The following is a 17357-nucleotide window of genomic DNA, read 5'->3' as shown; positions in this document are numbered from 1 at the left end:
GTCAGTCTGAGTTAGACAGGACGGAGTCAGTCTGAGTTAGACAGGACGGGTCAGTCTGAGCTAGATAGGATGGGTCAGTCTGAGTTCAACATGACTATCAGTCTGAGTTAGACAGGACGGGTCAGTCTGTGTTCGACAGGACGGGTCAGTCTGAGTTAGACAGGACCGGTCAGTCGGAGTTCGACAGGACGGGTCAGTCAGAGTTAGACAGGACGGAGTCAGTCTGAGTTAGACAGGACCGGTCAGTCTGAGTTACACAGGACGGGTCAGTCTGAGTTACACAGGACGGATCAGTCTGAGTTAGACAGAGTGGGTCAGTCGGAGTTACACAGGACGGGTCAGTCTGAGTTAGACAGGATTCGTCAGTCTGAGTTAGACAGGACCGGTCAGTCTGAGTTCGACAGGAAGGGTCAGACTGACTTCGACAGGACGGGTCAGTCTGAGTTTGACAGGACGGGTCAGTCTGAGTTACACATGACGGGTCAGTCTGAGTTAGACAGGACCGGTCAGTCGGAGTTCGACAGGACAGGTCAGTCTGAGTTAGACAGGACGGAGTCAGTCTGAGTTAGACAGGACGGGTCAGTCTGAGTTACACAGGACGGGTCAGTCTGAGTTAGACAGAGTGGGTCAGTCGGAGTTACACAGGACGGGTCAGTGTGAGTTAGACAGGACTGGTCAGTCTGAGTTAGACAGGACGTGTCAGTCTGAGTTAGACAGTACCGGTCAGTCTGAGTTCATCAGGACAGGTCAGTCTGAGTTAGACAGGACGGAGTCAGTCTGAGTTAGACAGGACGGGTCAGTCTGAGTTACACAGGACGGGTCAGTCTGAGTTAGACAGAGTGGGTCAGTCTGAGTTTGACAGGACGGGTCAGTATGAGTTAGACAGGACGGAGTCAGTCTGAGTTTGACAGGACGGGTCAGTCTGAGTTACACAGGACGGGTCAGTCTGAGTTACACAGGACGGATCAGTCTGAGTTAGACAGAGTGGGTCAGTCGGAGTTACACATGACGGGTCAGTCTGAGTTAGACAGGACGGGTCTGTCTGCGTTAGACAGGACGGGTCAGTCTGAGTTACACATGACGGGTCAGTCTGAGTTAGACAGGACGGGTCTGTCTGCGTTAGACAGGACGGGTCAGTCTGAGTTACACAGGACGGGTCAGACTGAGTTAGACAGGACCGGTCAGTCGGAGTTCGACAGGACGGGTCAGTCTGAGTTAGACAGGACGGAGTCAGTCTGAGTTAGACAGGACGGGTCAGTATGAGTTAGACAGGACCGGTCAGTCTGAGTTCGACAGGACGGGTCAGACTGAGTTCGACAGGACGGGTCAGTCTGAGTTTGACAGGACGGGTCAGTATGAGTTAGACAGGACGGAGTCAGTCTGAGATTGACAGGACGGGTCAGTCTGAGTTACACAGGACAGGTCAGTCTGAGTTACACAGGACGGATCAGTCTGAGTTAGACAGAGTGGGTCAGTCGGAGTTACACAGGACGGGTCAGTCTGAGTTAGACAGGACGGGTCTGTCTGCGTTAGACAGGACGGGTCAGTCTGAGTTACAGAGGACGGGTCAGTCTGAGTTAGACAGGACGGGTCAGTCTGAGTTAGACAGTACCGGTCAGTCTGAGTTCATCAGGACAGGTCAGACTGAGTTCGACAGGACGGGTCAGTCTGAGTTACACATGACGGGTCAGTCTGAGTTAGACAGGACGGGTCTGTCTGCGTTAGACAGGACGGGTCAGTCTGAGTTACACATGATGGGTCAGTCTGAGTTAGACAGGACGGGTCTGTCTGCGTTAGACAGGACGGGTCAGTCTGAGTTAGACACGGCGGGTAAGTCTGAGTTAGACAGGGCGAGTCAGTCTGAGTTAGACAGGGCAGGTCAGTCTGAGTTAGACAGGACGGATCAGTCTGAGTTAGACAGAGTGGGTCAGTCGGAGTTACACAGGACGGGTCAGTCTGAGTTAGACAGGACGGGTCAGTCTGAGTTAGACAGGACGGGTCAGTCTGAGTTAGTCAGGACGGGTCATTCTGAGTTAGACAGGATGGGTCAGACTGAGTTATACAGGACGGGTCAGTCTGAGTTAGTCAGGACGGGTCAGCCTGAGTTACACAGGATGGGTCAGACTGAGTTACACATGACGGGTCAGTCTGAGTTAGACAGGACGGAGTCAGTCTGATTTAGACAGGAATGGTCAGTCTGAGTTCGACCGGACGGGTCAGTCTGAGTTAGGCAGGACGGGTCAGTCAGAGTTAGACAGGAAGGGTCAGTCTGAGTTAGACAGGACGGAGTCAGTCTCAGTTAGACAGGACGGGTCAGTCTGAGCTAGATAGGATGGGTCAGTCTGAGTTCAACATGACTATCAGTCTGAGTTAGACAGGACGGGTCAGTCTGTGTTCGACAGGACGGGTCAGTCTGAGTTAGACAGGACCGGTCAGTCGGAGTTCGACAGGACGGGTCAGTCAGAGTTAGACAGGACGGAGTCAGTCTGAGTTAGACAGGACCGGTCAGTCTGAGTTACACAGGACGGGTCAGTCTGAGTTACACAGGACGGATCAGTCTGAGTTAGACAGAGTGGGTCAGTCGGAGTTACACAGGACGGGTCAGTCTGAGTTAGACAGGATTCGTCAGTCTGAGTTAGACAGGACCGGTCAGTCTGAGTTCGACAGGAAGGGTCAGACTGACTTCGACAGGACGGGTCAGTCTGAGTTTGACAGGACGGGTCAGTCTGAGTTACACATGACGGGTCAGTCTGAGTTAGACAGGACCGGTCAGTCGGAGTTCGACAGGACAGGTCAGTCTGAGTTAGACAGGACGGAGTCAGTCTGAGTTAGACAGGACGGGTCAGTCTGAGTTACACAGGACGGGTCAGTCTGAGTTAGACAGAGTGGGTCAGTCGGAGTTACACAGGACGGGTCAGTGTGAGTTAGACAGGACTGGTCAGTCTGAGTTAGACAGGACGTGTCAGTCTGAGTTAGACAGTACCGGTCAGTCTGAGTTCATCAGGACAGGTCAGTCTGAGTTAGACAGGACGGAGTCAGTCTGAGTTAGACAGGACGGGTCAGTCTGAGTTACACAGGACGGGTCAGTCTGAGTTAGACAGAGTGGGTCAGTCTGAGTTTGACAGGACGGGTCAGTATGAGTTAGACAGGACGGAGTCAGTCTGAGTTTGACAGGACGGGTCAGTCTGAGTTACACAGGACGGGTCAGTCTGAGTTACACAGGACGGATCAGTCTGAGTTAGACAGAGTGGGTCAGTCGGAGTTACACATGACGGGTCAGTCTGAGTTAGACAGGACGGGTCTGTCTGCGTTAGACAGGACGGGTCAGTCTGAGTTACACAGGACGGGTCAGACTGAGTTAGACAGGACGGGTCAGTCTGAGTTAGACACGGCGGGTAAGTCTGAGTTAGACAGGGCGAGTCAGTCTGAGTTAGACAGGGCAGGTCAGTCTGAGTTAGACAGGACGGATCAGTCTGAGTTAGACAGAGTGGGTCAGTCGGAGTTACACAGGACGGGTCAGTCTGAGTTAGACAGGACGGGTCAGTCTGAGTTCGACAGGACGGGTCAGTCTGAGTTCGACAGGACGGGTCAGTCTGAGTTCGACAGGATGAGTCAGTCTGAGTTAGACAGGACGGAGTCAGTCTGAGTTAGACAGGACGGGTCAGTCTGAGTTACACAGGACGGGTCAGTCTGAGTTACACAGGACGGATCAGTCTGAGTTAGACAGGACGGGTCAGTCTGAGTTAGACAGGACCGGTCAGTCTGAGTTCGACAGGATGGGTCAGACTGAGTTCGACAGGACGGGTCAGTCTGAGTTACACAGGACGGGTCAGTCTGAGTTCGACAGGACGGGTCAGTCTGAGTTAGACAGGACCGGTCAGTCGGAGTTCGACAGGACGGGTCAGTCTGAGTTAGACAGGACGGAGTCAGTCTGAGTTAGACAGGACGGGTCAGTCTGAGTTACACAGGACGGGTCAGTCTGAATTGCACAGGACGGATCAGTCTGAGTTAGACAGAGTGGGTCAGTCGGAGTTACACAGGACGGGTCAGGCTGAGTTAGACAGGACTGGTCAGTCTGAGTTAGACAGGACCGACCAGTCTGAGTTCGACAGGACGGGTCAGACTGAGTTCGACAGGACGGGTCAGTCTGAGTTTGACAGGACGCGTCAGTCTGAGTTACACATGACGGGTCAGTCTGAGTTAGACAGGACGGGTCTGTCTGCGTTAAACAGGACGGGTCAGTATGAGTTAGACAGGACGGAGTCAGTCTGAGTTGGACAGGACGGGTCAGTCTGAGTTACACAGGACGGGTCAGTCTGAGTTACACAGGACGGATCAGTCAGAGTTAGACAGAGTGGGTCAGTCAGAGTTACACAGGACGGGTCAGTCTGAGTTAGACAGGACGGGTCAGTCTGAGTTAGACAGGACGGGTCAGTCTGAGTTAGACTGTACCGGTCAGTCTGAGTTCGACAGGACGGGTCAGACTGAGTTAGACAGAACGAGTGTATCTGCGTTTGACAGGACGGGTCAGTCTGAGTTACACAGGATGGGTCAGTCTGAGTTCGACAGGACGGGTCAGTCTGAGTTACACAGGACGGGTCAGTCTGAGTTCGACAGGACGTGTCAGTCTGAGTTAGACAGGACGGAGTCAGTCTGAGTTAGACAGGACGGGTCAGTCTGAGTTACACAGGACGGTCAGTCTGAGTTACACAGGACGGATCAGTCTGAGTTAGACAGAGTGGGTCAGTCTGAGTTAGACAGGACGGGTCAGTCTGAGTTAGACAGGACCGGTCAGTCGGAGTTCGACAGGACGGGTCAGTCTGAGTTAGACAGGACGGAGTCAGTCTGAGTTAGACAGGACGGGTCAGTATGAGTTAGACAGGACCGGTCAGTCTGAGTTCGACAGGACGGGTCAGACTGAGTTCGACAGGACGGGTCAGTCTGAGTTTGACAGGACGGGTCAGTATGAGTTAGACAGGACGGAGTCAGTCTGAGATTGACAGGACGGGTCAGTCTGAGTTACACAGGACAGGTCAGTCTGAGTTACACAGGACGGATCAGTCTGAGTTAGACAGAGTGGGTCAGTCGGAGTTACACAGGACGGGTCAGTCTGAGTTAGACAGGACGGGTCTGTCTGCGTTAGACAGGACGGGTCAGTCTGAGTTACACAGGACGGGTCAGTCTGAGTTAGACAGGACGGGTCAGTCTGAGTTAGACAGTACCGGTCAGTCTGAGTTCATCAGGACAGGTCAGACTGAGTTCGACAGGACGGGTCAGTCTGAGTTACACATGACGGGTCAGTCTGAGTTAGACAGGACGGGTCTGTCTGCGTTAGACAGGACGGGTCAGTCTGAGTTACACATGATGGGTCAGTCTGCGTTAGACAGGACGGGTCAGTCTGAGTTACACAGGACGGGTCAGACTGAGTTAGACAGGATGGGTCAGTCTGAGTTAGACACGGCGGGTAAGTCTGAGTTAGACAGGGCGAGTCAGTCTGAGTTAGACAGGGCAGGTCAGTCTGAGTTAGACAGGACGGATCAGTCTGAGTTAGACAGAGTGGGTCAGTCGGAGTTACACAGGACGGGTCAGTCTGAGTTAGACAGGACGGGTCAGTCTGAGTTAGACAGGACGGGTCAGTCTGAGTTAGTCAGGACGGGTCATTCTGAGTTAGACAGGATGGGTCAGACTGAGTTATACAGGACGGGTCAGTCTGAGTTAGTCAGGACGGGTCAGCCTGAGTTACACAGGATGGGTCAGACTGAGTTACACATGACGGGTCAGTCTGAGTTAGACAGGACGGAGTCAGTCTGATTTAGACAGGAATGGTCAGTCTGAGTTCGACCGGACGGGTCAGTCTGAGTTAGGCAGGACGGGTCAGTCAGAGTTAGACAGGAAGGGTCAGTCTGAGTTAGACAGGACGGAGTCAGTCTGAGTTAGACAGGACGGGTCAGTCTGAGCTAGATAGGATGGGTCAGTCTGAGTTCAACATGACTATCAGTCTGAGTTAGACAGGACGGGTCAGTCTGTGTTCGACAGGACGGGTCAGTCTGAGTTAGACAGGACCGGTCAGTCGGAGTTCGACAGGACGGGTCAGTCAGAGTTAGACAGGACGGAGTCAGTCTGAGTTAGACAGGACGGGTCAGTCTGAGTTACACAGGACGGGTCAGTCTGAGTTACACAGGACGGATCAGTCTGAGTTAGATTGAGTGGGTCAGTCGGAGTTACACAGGACGGGTCAGTCTGAGTTAGACAGGATTCGTCAGTCTGAGTTAGACAGGACGGGTCAGTCTGAGTTCGACAGGACGGGTCAGACTGAGTTCGACAGGACGGGTCAGTCTGAGTTTGACAGGACGCGTCAGTCTGAGTTACACATGACGGGTCAGTCTGAGTTAGACAGGACGGGTCTGTCTGCGTTAGACAGGACGGGTCAGTATGAGTTAGACAGGACGGAGTCAGTCTGAGTTACACAGGACGGGTCAGTCTGAGTTACACAGGACGGATCAGTCAGAGTTAGACAGAGTGGGTCAGTCAGAGTTACACAGGACGGATCAGTCTGAGTTAGACAGGACGGGTCAGTCTGAGTTAGACAGGACGGGTCAGTCTGAGTTAGACTGTACCGGTCAGTCTGAGTTCGACAGGACGGGTCAGACTGAGTTAGACAGGACGGGTCAGTCTGAGTTTGACAGGACGGGTCAGTATGAGTTACACATGACGGGTCAGTCTGAGTTAGACAGGACGAGTGTATCTGCATTTGACAGGACGGTTCAGTCTGAGTTCGACAGGATGGGTCAGTCTGAGTTCGACAGGACGGGTCAGTCTGAGTTACACAGGACGGGTCAGTCTGAGTTCGACAGGACGTGTCAGTCTGAGTTAGACAGGACGGAGTCAGTCTGAGTTAGACAGGACGGGTCAGTCTGAGTTACACAGGACGGTCAGTCTGAGTTACACAGGACGGATCAGTCTGAGTTAGACAGAGTGGGTCAGTCTGAGTTAGACAGGACGGGTCAGTCTGAGTTAGACAGGACGGGTCAGTCTGAGTTAGACAGGACCGGTCAGTCGGAGTTCGACAGGACGGGTCAGTCTGAGTTAGACAGGACGGAGTCAGTCTGAGTTAGACAGGACGGGTCAGTATGAGTTAGACAGGACCGGTCAGTCTGAGTTCGACAGGACGGGTCAGACTGAGTTCGACAGGACGGGTCAGTCTGAGTTTGACAGGACGGGTCAGTATGAGTTAGACAGGACGGAGTCAGTCTGAGTTTGACAGGACGGGTCAGTCTGAGTTACACAGGACGGGTCAGTCTGAGTTACACAGGACGGATCAGTCTGAGTTAGACAGAGTGGGTCAGTCGGAGTTACACAGGACGGGTCAGTCTGAGTTAGACAGGACGGGTCAGTCTGAGTTAGACAGGACGGGTCAGTCTGAGTTAGACAGTACCAGTCAGTCTGAGTTAGACAGGACGGGTCTGTCTGCGTTAGACAGGACGGGTCAGTCTGAGTTACACATGACGGGTCAGTCTGAGTTAGACAGGACGGGTCTGTCTGCGTTAGACAGGACGGGTCAGTCTGAGTTACACAGGACGGGTCAGACTGAGTTAGACAGGACGGGTCAGTCTGAGTTAGACACGGCGGGTAAGTCTGAGTTAGACAGGGCGAGTCAGTCTGAGTTAGACAGGGCAGGTCAGTCTGAGTTAGACAGGACGGATCAGTCTGAGTTAGACAGAGTGGGTCAGTCGGAGTTACACAGGACGGGTCAGTCTGAGTTAGACAGGACGGGTCAGTCTGAGTTAGACAGGACGGGTCAGTCTGAGTTAGTCAGGACGGGTCATTCTGAGTTAGACAGGATGGGTCAGACTGAGTTATACAGGACGGGTCAGTCTGAGTTAGTCAGGACAGGTCAGTCTGAGTTACACAGGACGGGTCAGACTGAGTTACACATGACGGGTCAGTCTGAGTTCGACAGGACGGGTCAGTCTGAGTTAGACAGGACGGAGTCAGTCTGAGTTAGATAGGATGGGTCAGTCTGAGTTAGGCAGGACGGGTCAGTCAGAGTTAGACAGGAAGGGTCAGTCTGAGTTAGACAGGACGGAGTCAGTCTGAGTTAGACAGGACGGGTCAGTCTGTGTTGGACAGGACGAGTCAGTCTGAGTTAGACAGGGCGGGTTAGTCTGAGTTAGACAGGACGGGTCAGTCTGAGTTAGGTAGGACGGGTCAGTCTGAGTTAGACAGGACGGAGTCAGTCTGAGTTAGAGAGGATGGGTCAGTTAGAGTTAGACAGGACGGGTCAGTCTGAGTTAGACAGGACGGGTCAGTCTGAGCTAGATAGGATGGGTCAGTCTGAGTTCAACATGACTGTCAGTCTGAGTTAGACAGGACGGGTCAGTCTGAGTTAGGTAGGACGGGTCAGTCTGAGTTAGACAGGACGGAGTCAGTCTGAGTTAGATAGGATGGGTCAGTTAGAGTTAGACAGGACGGGTCAGTCTGAGCTAGACAGGACGGAGTCAGTCTGAGTTACACAGGACGGGTCCGTCTGAGTTAGACAGGGTGGGTCAGTGTGAGTTAGACAGGATGGGTCAGTCTGAGTTAGACAGGACCGGTCAGTCTGAGTTCAACATGACTGTCAGACTGAGTTAGACAGAACGGGTCAATCTGTGTTTGAGAGGACGGGTCTGTCTGAGTTACAAACGGCGGGTCAGTCTGAGTTAGACCGGACGGGTCAGTCTGAGTTCGACCAGACGGGTCAGTCACAGTTAGACAGGACGGATCAGTCTGAGTTCGACAGGATGGGTCAGTCTGAGTTAGACAGGACGGAGTCAGTCTGAGTTAGACAGGACGGGTCAGTCTGAGTTACACAGGACGGGTCAGTCTGAGTTACACAGGACGGATCAGTTTGAGTTTACAGAGTGGGTCAGTCAGAGTTACACAGGACGGGTCAGTCTGAGTTAGACTGGACGGGTCAGACTGAGTTACACAGGACAGGTCAGTCTGAGTTACACAGGGCGGGTCAGTCTGCGTTAGACAGGACGGGTCAGTCTGCGTTAGACAGGAATGGTCAGTCTGAGTTACACAGGGCGGGTCAGTCTGCGTTCGACAGGACGAGTCAGTTTGAATTAGACAGGACGGGTCAGTCTGAGTTAGACCGGACGGGTCAGTCTGAGTTAGACAGGGCGGGTCAGTCAGAGTTAGACTGGGCGTTCAGTTTGAGTTAAACCGGACGGGTCAGTCTGAGTTAGACATGACGGGTCAGACCTAGTTACACAGGACGGGTCAGTCTGAGTTAGACAGGATGGAGTCAGTCTGAGTTAGACAGTAGGGGTCAGTCAGAGTTGGACAGGACGGTTCAGAGTGAGTTAGACCGGACGGGTCAGACTGAGTTAGACAGGGCTGGTCAGTCGGAGTTAGACAGGACGGAGACAGTCTGAGTTAGACAGGACGGGTCAGTAGGAGTTACACAGGACGGGTTCAGACTGAGTTACACAGGACGGGTCAGTCTGAGTTACACATGACGGGTCAGTCTGAGTTAGACCGGACGGGTCAGTCTGAGTTAGACAGAGCGGGTCAGTCTGAGTTACACATGACGGGTCAGTCTGAGTTGGACAGGATGGGTCAGACTGAGTTACACAGGACGGATCAGACTGAGTTCGACAGGATGGGTCAGATTGAGTTACACAGGACGGATTAGACTGAGTTACACAGGACGGAGTCAATCTGAGTTGGACAGGGCATGTCAGTCTGAGTTGAACAGGACGAGTCAGTCTGAGTTACACAGGACGAGTCAGTCTGAGTTAGACAGGACTGGTCAGACTGAGTTACACAGGACGGAGTCAGTCTGAGTTCGACAGGGCGGGTCAGTCTGAGTTGAACAGGACGGGTCAGTCTGAGTTACACAGACGGGTCAGTCTGAGTTCGACAGGGCGGGTCAGTCTGAGTTGAACAGGACGGGTCAGTCTGAGTTACACAGACGGGTCAGTCTGAGTGAGACAGGACGGGTCAGTCTAAGTTTCACAGGACGGGTCAGTCTGAGTGAGACAGGACGGAGTCAGACTGAGTTAGACAGGACGGAGTCAGACTGAGTTAGACAGGACGGGTCAGTCAGAGTTGGACAGGGCGGGTCAGTCGGAGTTAGACAGGACGGGTCAGTCGGAGTTAGACAGGACGGTTCAGTCTGAGTTTGGCAGGACGGGTCAGTCTGAGTTACACAGGATGGATCAGTCTGAGTTGGACAGGATGGGTCAGTCTGAGTTACACATGACGGGTCAGTCTGAGTTAGACAGGGCGGGTCAGTCTGAGTTAGACAGGGCGGGTCAGTCAGAGTTAGACTGGACGTTCAGTTTGAGTTAAACCGGACGGTCAGTCTGAGTTAGACATGACGGGTCAGACTGAGTTACACAGAACGGGTCAGTCTGAGTTAGACAGGATGGAGTCAGTCTGAGTTAGACAGTAGGGGTCAGTCTGAGTTAGACAGGACGGAGTCAGACTGAATTAGACAGGACGGGTCAGTCAGAGTTGGACAGGGCGGGTCAGTCTGAGTTAGACAGGACGGGTCAGTTGGAGTTAGACAGGACGGGTCAGTCAGAGTTCGACAGGACGTTTCAGTCCGAGTTTGGCAGGACGGGTCAGTCTGAGTTACACAGGACGGGTCAGTCTGAGTTGGACAGGATGGGTCAGTCTGAGTTACACAGAACGGGTCAGTCTGAGTTAGACAGGATGGGTCAGTCTGAGTTAGACAGGACGGGTCAGTCTGAGTTAGACAGGACGGGTCAGTCTGAGTTACACAGGACGGGTCAGTCTGAGTTAGACCGGACAGGTCAGTCTGAGTTCGACAGGATGGGTCAGTCTAAGTTCGACAGGGCGGGTCAGACTGAGTTAGACAGGACGGTTCAGTCGGAGTTAGACAGGACGTGTCATTCTGAGTTAGACAGGATGGGTCAGTCTGAGTTAGACAGGATGTGTCAGACTGAGTTAGACCGGACGTGTCAGTCTGAGTTAGACAGGATAGTTCAGTCTGAGTTAGACCGGACGGGTCAGTCTGAGTTAGACAGGATAGTTCAGTCTGAGTTGGACAGGACGGGTCAGTCTGAGTTGGACAGGGCGGGTCAGTCTGCGTTAGACAGGACGGTTCAGTCTGAGTTCGACAGGATGGGTCAGTCTGAGTTGGACAGGACGGGTCAGACTGAGTTAGACTGGACAGGTCAGACTGAGTTACACAGGGCAGGTCAGTCTGAGTTACACAGGGCGGGTCAGTCTGCGTTAGACAGGACGGGTCAGTCTGCGTTAGACAGGAATGGTCAGTCTGAGCTACACAGGGCGGGTCAGTCTGCGTTCGACAGGACGAGTCAGTCTGAATTAGACAGGGCGGGTCAGTCAGAGTTAGACTGGACGTTCAGTTTGAGTTAAACCGGACGGGTCAGTCTGAGTTAGACATGACGGGTCAGACTGAGTTACACAGGACGGGTCAGTCTGAGTTCGACAGGATGGAGTCAGTCTGAGTTAGACAGTAGGGGTCAGTCAGAGTTGGACAGGACGGTTCAGAGTGAGTTAGACCGGCCGGGTCAGACTGAGTTAGACAGGGCTGGTCAGTCGGAGTTAGACAGGACGGAGTCAGTCTGAGTTGGACAGGACGGGTCAGTAGGAGTTACACAGGACGGGTTAGTCTGAGTTACACATGACGGGTCAGTTTGAGTTAGACCGGACGGGTCAGTCTGAGTTAGACAGAGCGGGTCAGTCTGAGTTACACATGACGGGTCAGTCTGAGTTGGACAGGATGGGTCAGACTGAGTTACACAGGACGGATCAGACTGAGTTCGACAGGATGGGTCAGACTGAGTTACACAGGACGGATTAGACTGAGTTACACAGGACGGAGTCAATCTGAGTTGGACAGGGCATGTCAGTCTGAGTTGAACAGGACGGGTCAGTCTGAGTTACACAGACGAGTCAGTCTGAGTTAGACAGGACGGGTCAGACTGAGTTACACAGGACGGAGTCAGTCTGAGTTCGACAGGTCGGGTCAGTCTGAGTTGAACAGGACGCGTCAATCTGAGTTACACAGACGGGTCAGTCTGAGTTCGACAGGGCGGGTCAGTCTGAGTTGAACAGGACGGGTCAGTCTGAGTTACACAGACGGGTCAGTCTGAGTTAGACAGGACGGGTCAGTCTCAGTTTCACAGGACGGGTCAGCCTGAGTGAGACAGGACGGAGTCAGACTGAGTTAGACAGGACGGGTCAGTCAGAGTTGGACAGGACGGGTCAGTCTGACTTAGACAGGGCGGGTCAGACTGAGTTACACAGGACGGGTCAGTCTGAGTTAGACCGGACGGGTCAGTCTGAGTTAGACAGGACGGGTCAGTCAGAGTTAGACTGGACGGGTCAGTTTGAGTTAGACCGGACGGGTCAGACTGAGTTACACAGGACGAGTCAGTCTGAGTTTGACAGGGCGGTCAGTCTGAGTTAGACAGGACGGTTCAGTCTGAGTTAGACAGGACGGAGTCAGTCTGAGTTAGACAGTAGGGGTCAGTCAGAGTTGGACAGGACGGTTCAGACTGAGTTAGATCGGACGGGTCAGTCTGAGTTACACAGGACGGGTCAGACTGAGTACACAGGACGGGTCAGTCTGAGTTAGACAGGACGGGTCAGACTGAGTTAGAGAGAACGGGTCAGTCTGAGTTAGACAGGACAGGTCAGACTGAGTTACACAGGACGGAGTCAATCTGAGTTGTTTAGGGCGGGTCAGTCTGAGTTGAACAGGACGGGTCAGTCTGAGTTACACAGGACGGAGTCCGTCTGAGTTACACAGGACAGGTCAGTCTGAGTTAGACCGGATGGGTCAGTCTGAGTTAGACAGGACGGAGTCAGACTGAGTGAGACAGGACTCATTCATGTGAAGTGAGTGTCACAATACAAGGCCAGCAATTATTGCCCAGCCCTAATTGCCCTCGAGAAGGTGATGGTGAACCACCTTGAACTGCAGAGGGCAATTAAGCGTCAAGCACATTGCTGTGGGTCTGATGTCACATATCGGTCAGACCGGATGAGGACGGCAGATTTCCTTCGCTAAAGAACATTAGTGAACCCGATGGGTTTTTACAACAATCCGGTTTCATGGTCACCATTATAGACATTAGCTTTTTATTCCAGGTTTATTTAATTAACTGAATTTAAATTCCCCAGCAGCCGTGGTGGGATTTGAACTCACGTCTCCGCATTGTTAGTTCAGGTCCCTGGATTACTAGACCTGTAACATAACCACTATGCTACCATACCTCAAATACTGGGTCTCCTGGTACTCAAGTCATAACTGAGTGGGTAGACCTCCACATTACCAATTCAGGAGCGCTTCTCATGTATAATGGCAGTAGTCACTCACCCTAAGAAGTCTGAGCATCTTCCTTTTATGGGAGTGGACTCACACTGCTTTATAAGAACATAAGAAATAGGAGCAGGAGTAGATCATTGGGCCCCTCGAGCCTGCTCCGCCATTTAATGAGATTATGGCTGATCTTCTACCTCAGCTCCACTTTCCTGCTCATATCCCTCGATCCCTTAATATTCGATCTCCGTCTTGAATATACTCAAAGACTGACCCTCCACAGCCCTCTCTCTCTAGAGAATTCCAAAGATTCACCACCCTCTGAGTGAAGAAGTTTCACCTCATCTCCGTCCTAATTGGCCGATCCCTTATTCTGAGACTGTGACCCCTGGTTCTAGACTCTTCAGCCAGAGGAAATATCCTCCCAGCATCGACCCTGTCTAGCCCTGTAAGAATGTTGTATGTTTCAATGAGATCACCTCTCATTCTTCTAAACTATAGAGAATATAGGCCTAGTCTACTCAATCTGTCCTCATAGGATAGTCCCCCCATCCCGAGAATCAGTCTGATGAACCTTCGTTGCACTCTCTCTATGGCAAGTATATCCTTCCTTGGGTAAGGAGACCAAAACTGTACACAATACTCCAGATGCGGTCTCACCAGGGCCCTATATAATTGCAGTAAGATGCCTTTACTTATACTCAAATCCTCTTGTCATAAAGGCCAAAATAACATTTGCCTTCTTCATTGCTTGCTGTTCCGACATGTTAACTTTCAGTGATTCGTGTACAAGGACACCCAGGTCCCCCTGAACACCAACATTTACCAATCTCTCACCATTTAAAAAATACTCTGCTTTTCTATTTTTCCCGCCAAAGTGGATAAGTTCACATTTCTCCACATTATATTCCATCTGCCATGTTCTTGCCCACTCACTTAGCCTGTCTATATCCCCTTGAAGTCCCTTTGCATCCTTCCCACAACTTACATTACATTCCCACCTAGCTTTATATCATCAGCAAACTTGGATACATTACATTTGGTCCCCTCATTTAAATCATTGAATAGCTGAGGCCCGAGCACTGATCCTTGTGGCACCCCACTCGTTAGTCTGCCAACCCGACAATAACCCATTTATTCCTACTCTCTTTTCTGTCTGATAACCAATCCTCAATCCATGCTAATATATTACCCCCAATCCCATGAGCCCGAATTTTTGTCAATAACCTCTCGTGTGGCACCTTATCGAATGCCATGCACAGGTTCACCCTTATCTATTCTGCTTGTTACAACCTCAAAAAACTCTTAACAGATTTGTCAAACATGATTCCCCTTTCATAAATCCGTGTTGAATCTGCCCAATCCTATTAATATTTTCTAAGTGCCCTGTTACTACATCCTTAATAATAGATTCTAGCATTTTTCCTACTACTGATGTCAGGCTAACTGGTCTGTAGTTCCCCATTTTCTCTCTCCCTCCTTTCTTAAATAGTGGGCTTACATTTGTTACCTTCCAATCTGTGGGAACCGCTCTAGAATCAATGGAATTTTGGAAGATGACAACCAATGCATCCACTATCTCTATAGCCACCTCTTTCAAAACCCTAGGATGAGGCCATCAGGTCCAGGGGATTTATCTGCTTTCAGTCCCATTAATTTCTCTAGTATTATTTTTTTTACTAATACTAATTTCTTTCAGTTCTTCATTCTCGCACGACCCTTGGTTTCTCCACTATTTCCAGGAGGTTTTTTGTGTCTTCTTCCGTGAAAACAGACACAAAGTATTTGTTTAATCTCTCTGCCATTTCCTTATTCCCCATTATAATTTCTCCTGTCTCGGCTTGCAGGGGACCCACATTTACTTACGCTAATCTTTTCCTTTTTACAGACCTGTAAGCTTTTACTGTCTGTTTTTATATCTCTCGCTAGTTTTCTCTCATATTCTATTTTCCCTTTTCTTTATCAATTTCTTGGTCCTCCTTTGCTGAATTCTAAATTCCTCCCAATCCTCTGGCTAACTGCTTTTTTTGGCAACATTATAAGCCCCTTCCTTTGCTCGAATGCTATCTTTAACTTCTCTTGTTAGCCACGGTTGGACCACTTTTCCTGTGAGGTTTTTGTGCCTTAAAGTAATATACATCTGTTGTAAATGATGTATTAATTCTTTAAATGCTATCCATTGCTTGTCTACGGTCATACCTTTTAATGTAGTTTCCCAATCCACCTTAACCAACTCTCACCTCATATCGATGTAGTTTCCTTTGTTTAGATTTAAGACCCTAGTTTCGGATTTAACTAAATCCCTTTCAAACTTAATGTAAAATTCTATCATATTATGATCACTCTTCCCTGAGGGTGCCTGTACTACAAGGTTATTAGTTAACCCTTTCTCGTTGCACAATACTAGATCTAAAATAGCCTGTTCTCTAGTTGGTTCCTCAATATACTGATCTAGAAAACCATCTTGTATACAATCCATGAATTCGTCCTCCACACTATTACTGCAAATTATATTTACTCAGAGGATCGTATAACCCGGGGGAGCTAAAATGGGTCAAATGGCCTTCCTTATCTGTATCTGTCTTGGGATCTCGTGTATGTTCTGTCCCCTGAGCAGTTATAGACACCCAGGTCCCTCGATATAGCAATCGAGGTACTTGGGCCATAATGAGCAGCACGATAAACGAGTCTCTGATTCCTTTCAGGTCCAATGCAAAGCCATGATGGTCTTCTTCCATTACTGTGTGATGTCTAACTACTTCTGGCTATTCATCGAAGGACTCTACCTCTTCACCCTGCTTGTCGAGACCTTCTTCCCTGAGCGCAGATACTTCTACTGGTATATCCTCATAGGCTGGGGTGAGTATTGCTGGCACTGTCTGTGGAAGGTAACCTGCTGAGCATTGTAAGGCTCACCATAGAAAGAGAGAAAGAGAGAAATACTTATATAACATAAGAACATAAGAAATAGGAGCAGGAGTAGGCCATATGGCCCCTCGAGCCTACTCCGCCATTCAATAAGATCATGGCTGATCCGATCATGGACTCAGCTCCACTTCCCTGTCCACTCCCCATAACCTCTTATTCCCTTATCGTTTAAGAAACTGTCTATTTCTGTCTTACATTTATTCAATGTCCCAGCTTCCACAGCTCTCTGAGGCAGCGAATTCCACAGATTTACAACCCTCTGAGAGAAGAAATTTCTCATCTCAGTTTTAAATGGGCGGCCCCTTATTCTAAAATTATGTCCTCTAGTTCTAGAGTCCCCCATCAGTGGAAACATCCACTCTGCATCCACCTTGTCAAGCCCCTCATAATCTTATACATTTTGATAAGATCACCTCCCATTCTTCTGAATTCCAATGAGTAGAGGCCCAACCTACTCAACCTTTCCTCATAAGTCAACCAACCGCCTCATCTCCGGAATCAATCGAGTGAACCATTGGCCTTCCTGATCACTTTCTGTATCTGCATACTATCCTTTTGTGTTTCATGCACAAGTACCCCCAGGTCCTGCTGTACTGCAGCACTTTGCAATCTTTCTCCATTTAAATAATAACTTGCTCTTTGATTTTTTTTCCGACCAAGGTGCATGACCTCACACTTTCCAACATTGTACTCCATCTGCCAAGTTCTTGCCCACCCAGTTAGCCTGTCTAAAATTGCAGATTTTGCATTTATATAACGTTTCCACAACCACCAGATGTCTCAAGGTGCTTCACAGCCAATGAAATACTTTTGAAGTGTAGTCACTGTTGTATTGTGGGAATGATGTTAGGAATGGTTTTATGATGTTGGGCAGGGGAAGAGGTGGGAACATTGTGGATATTCCCACAAATTTCAATAATACTTTTGCATTTAATAAATTAGTTTAAAAAGAAAATCCTAAACATTTATACATAGAAACATAGAAAATAGGTGCAGGAGTAGGCCATTCGGCCCTTCGAGCCTGCACCACCATTCAATAAGATCATGGCTGATCATTCACCTCAGTACCCCTTTCCTGCTTTCTCTCCATATCCCTTGATTCCTTTAGCCGTAAGGGCCATAT

The 17357-nt window shown here is 50.3% G+C and overlaps 1 protein-coding gene across 1 annotated transcript in view; it reads left to right on the top strand.

Annotated features, from left to right (window-relative positions):
• LOC139264024 (pituitary adenylate cyclase-activating polypeptide type I receptor-like) overlaps nt 1-17357 on the top strand; it is a 296234-nt gene that overhangs the window by 190860 nt on the left and 88017 nt on the right. Inside the window, exon 6 of the mRNA XM_070880127.1 lies at nt 16012-16165. Coding sequence (XP_070736228.1) covers nt 16012-16165 — 154 coding nt within the window. The remainder of the gene's footprint in view (nt 1-16011; nt 16166-17357) is intronic.

Source organism: Pristiophorus japonicus, chromosome 5 (genome assembly GCF_044704955.1).
Source record: "Pristiophorus japonicus isolate sPriJap1 chromosome 5, sPriJap1.hap1, whole genome shotgun sequence".
Lineage (NCBI taxonomy): Eukaryota > Metazoa > Chordata > Chondrichthyes > Pristiophoridae > Pristiophorus > Pristiophorus japonicus.
The sequence above is the reverse complement of the archived record's forward strand: the minus strand, read 5'-3'. Positions and strand labels throughout refer to the sequence as shown.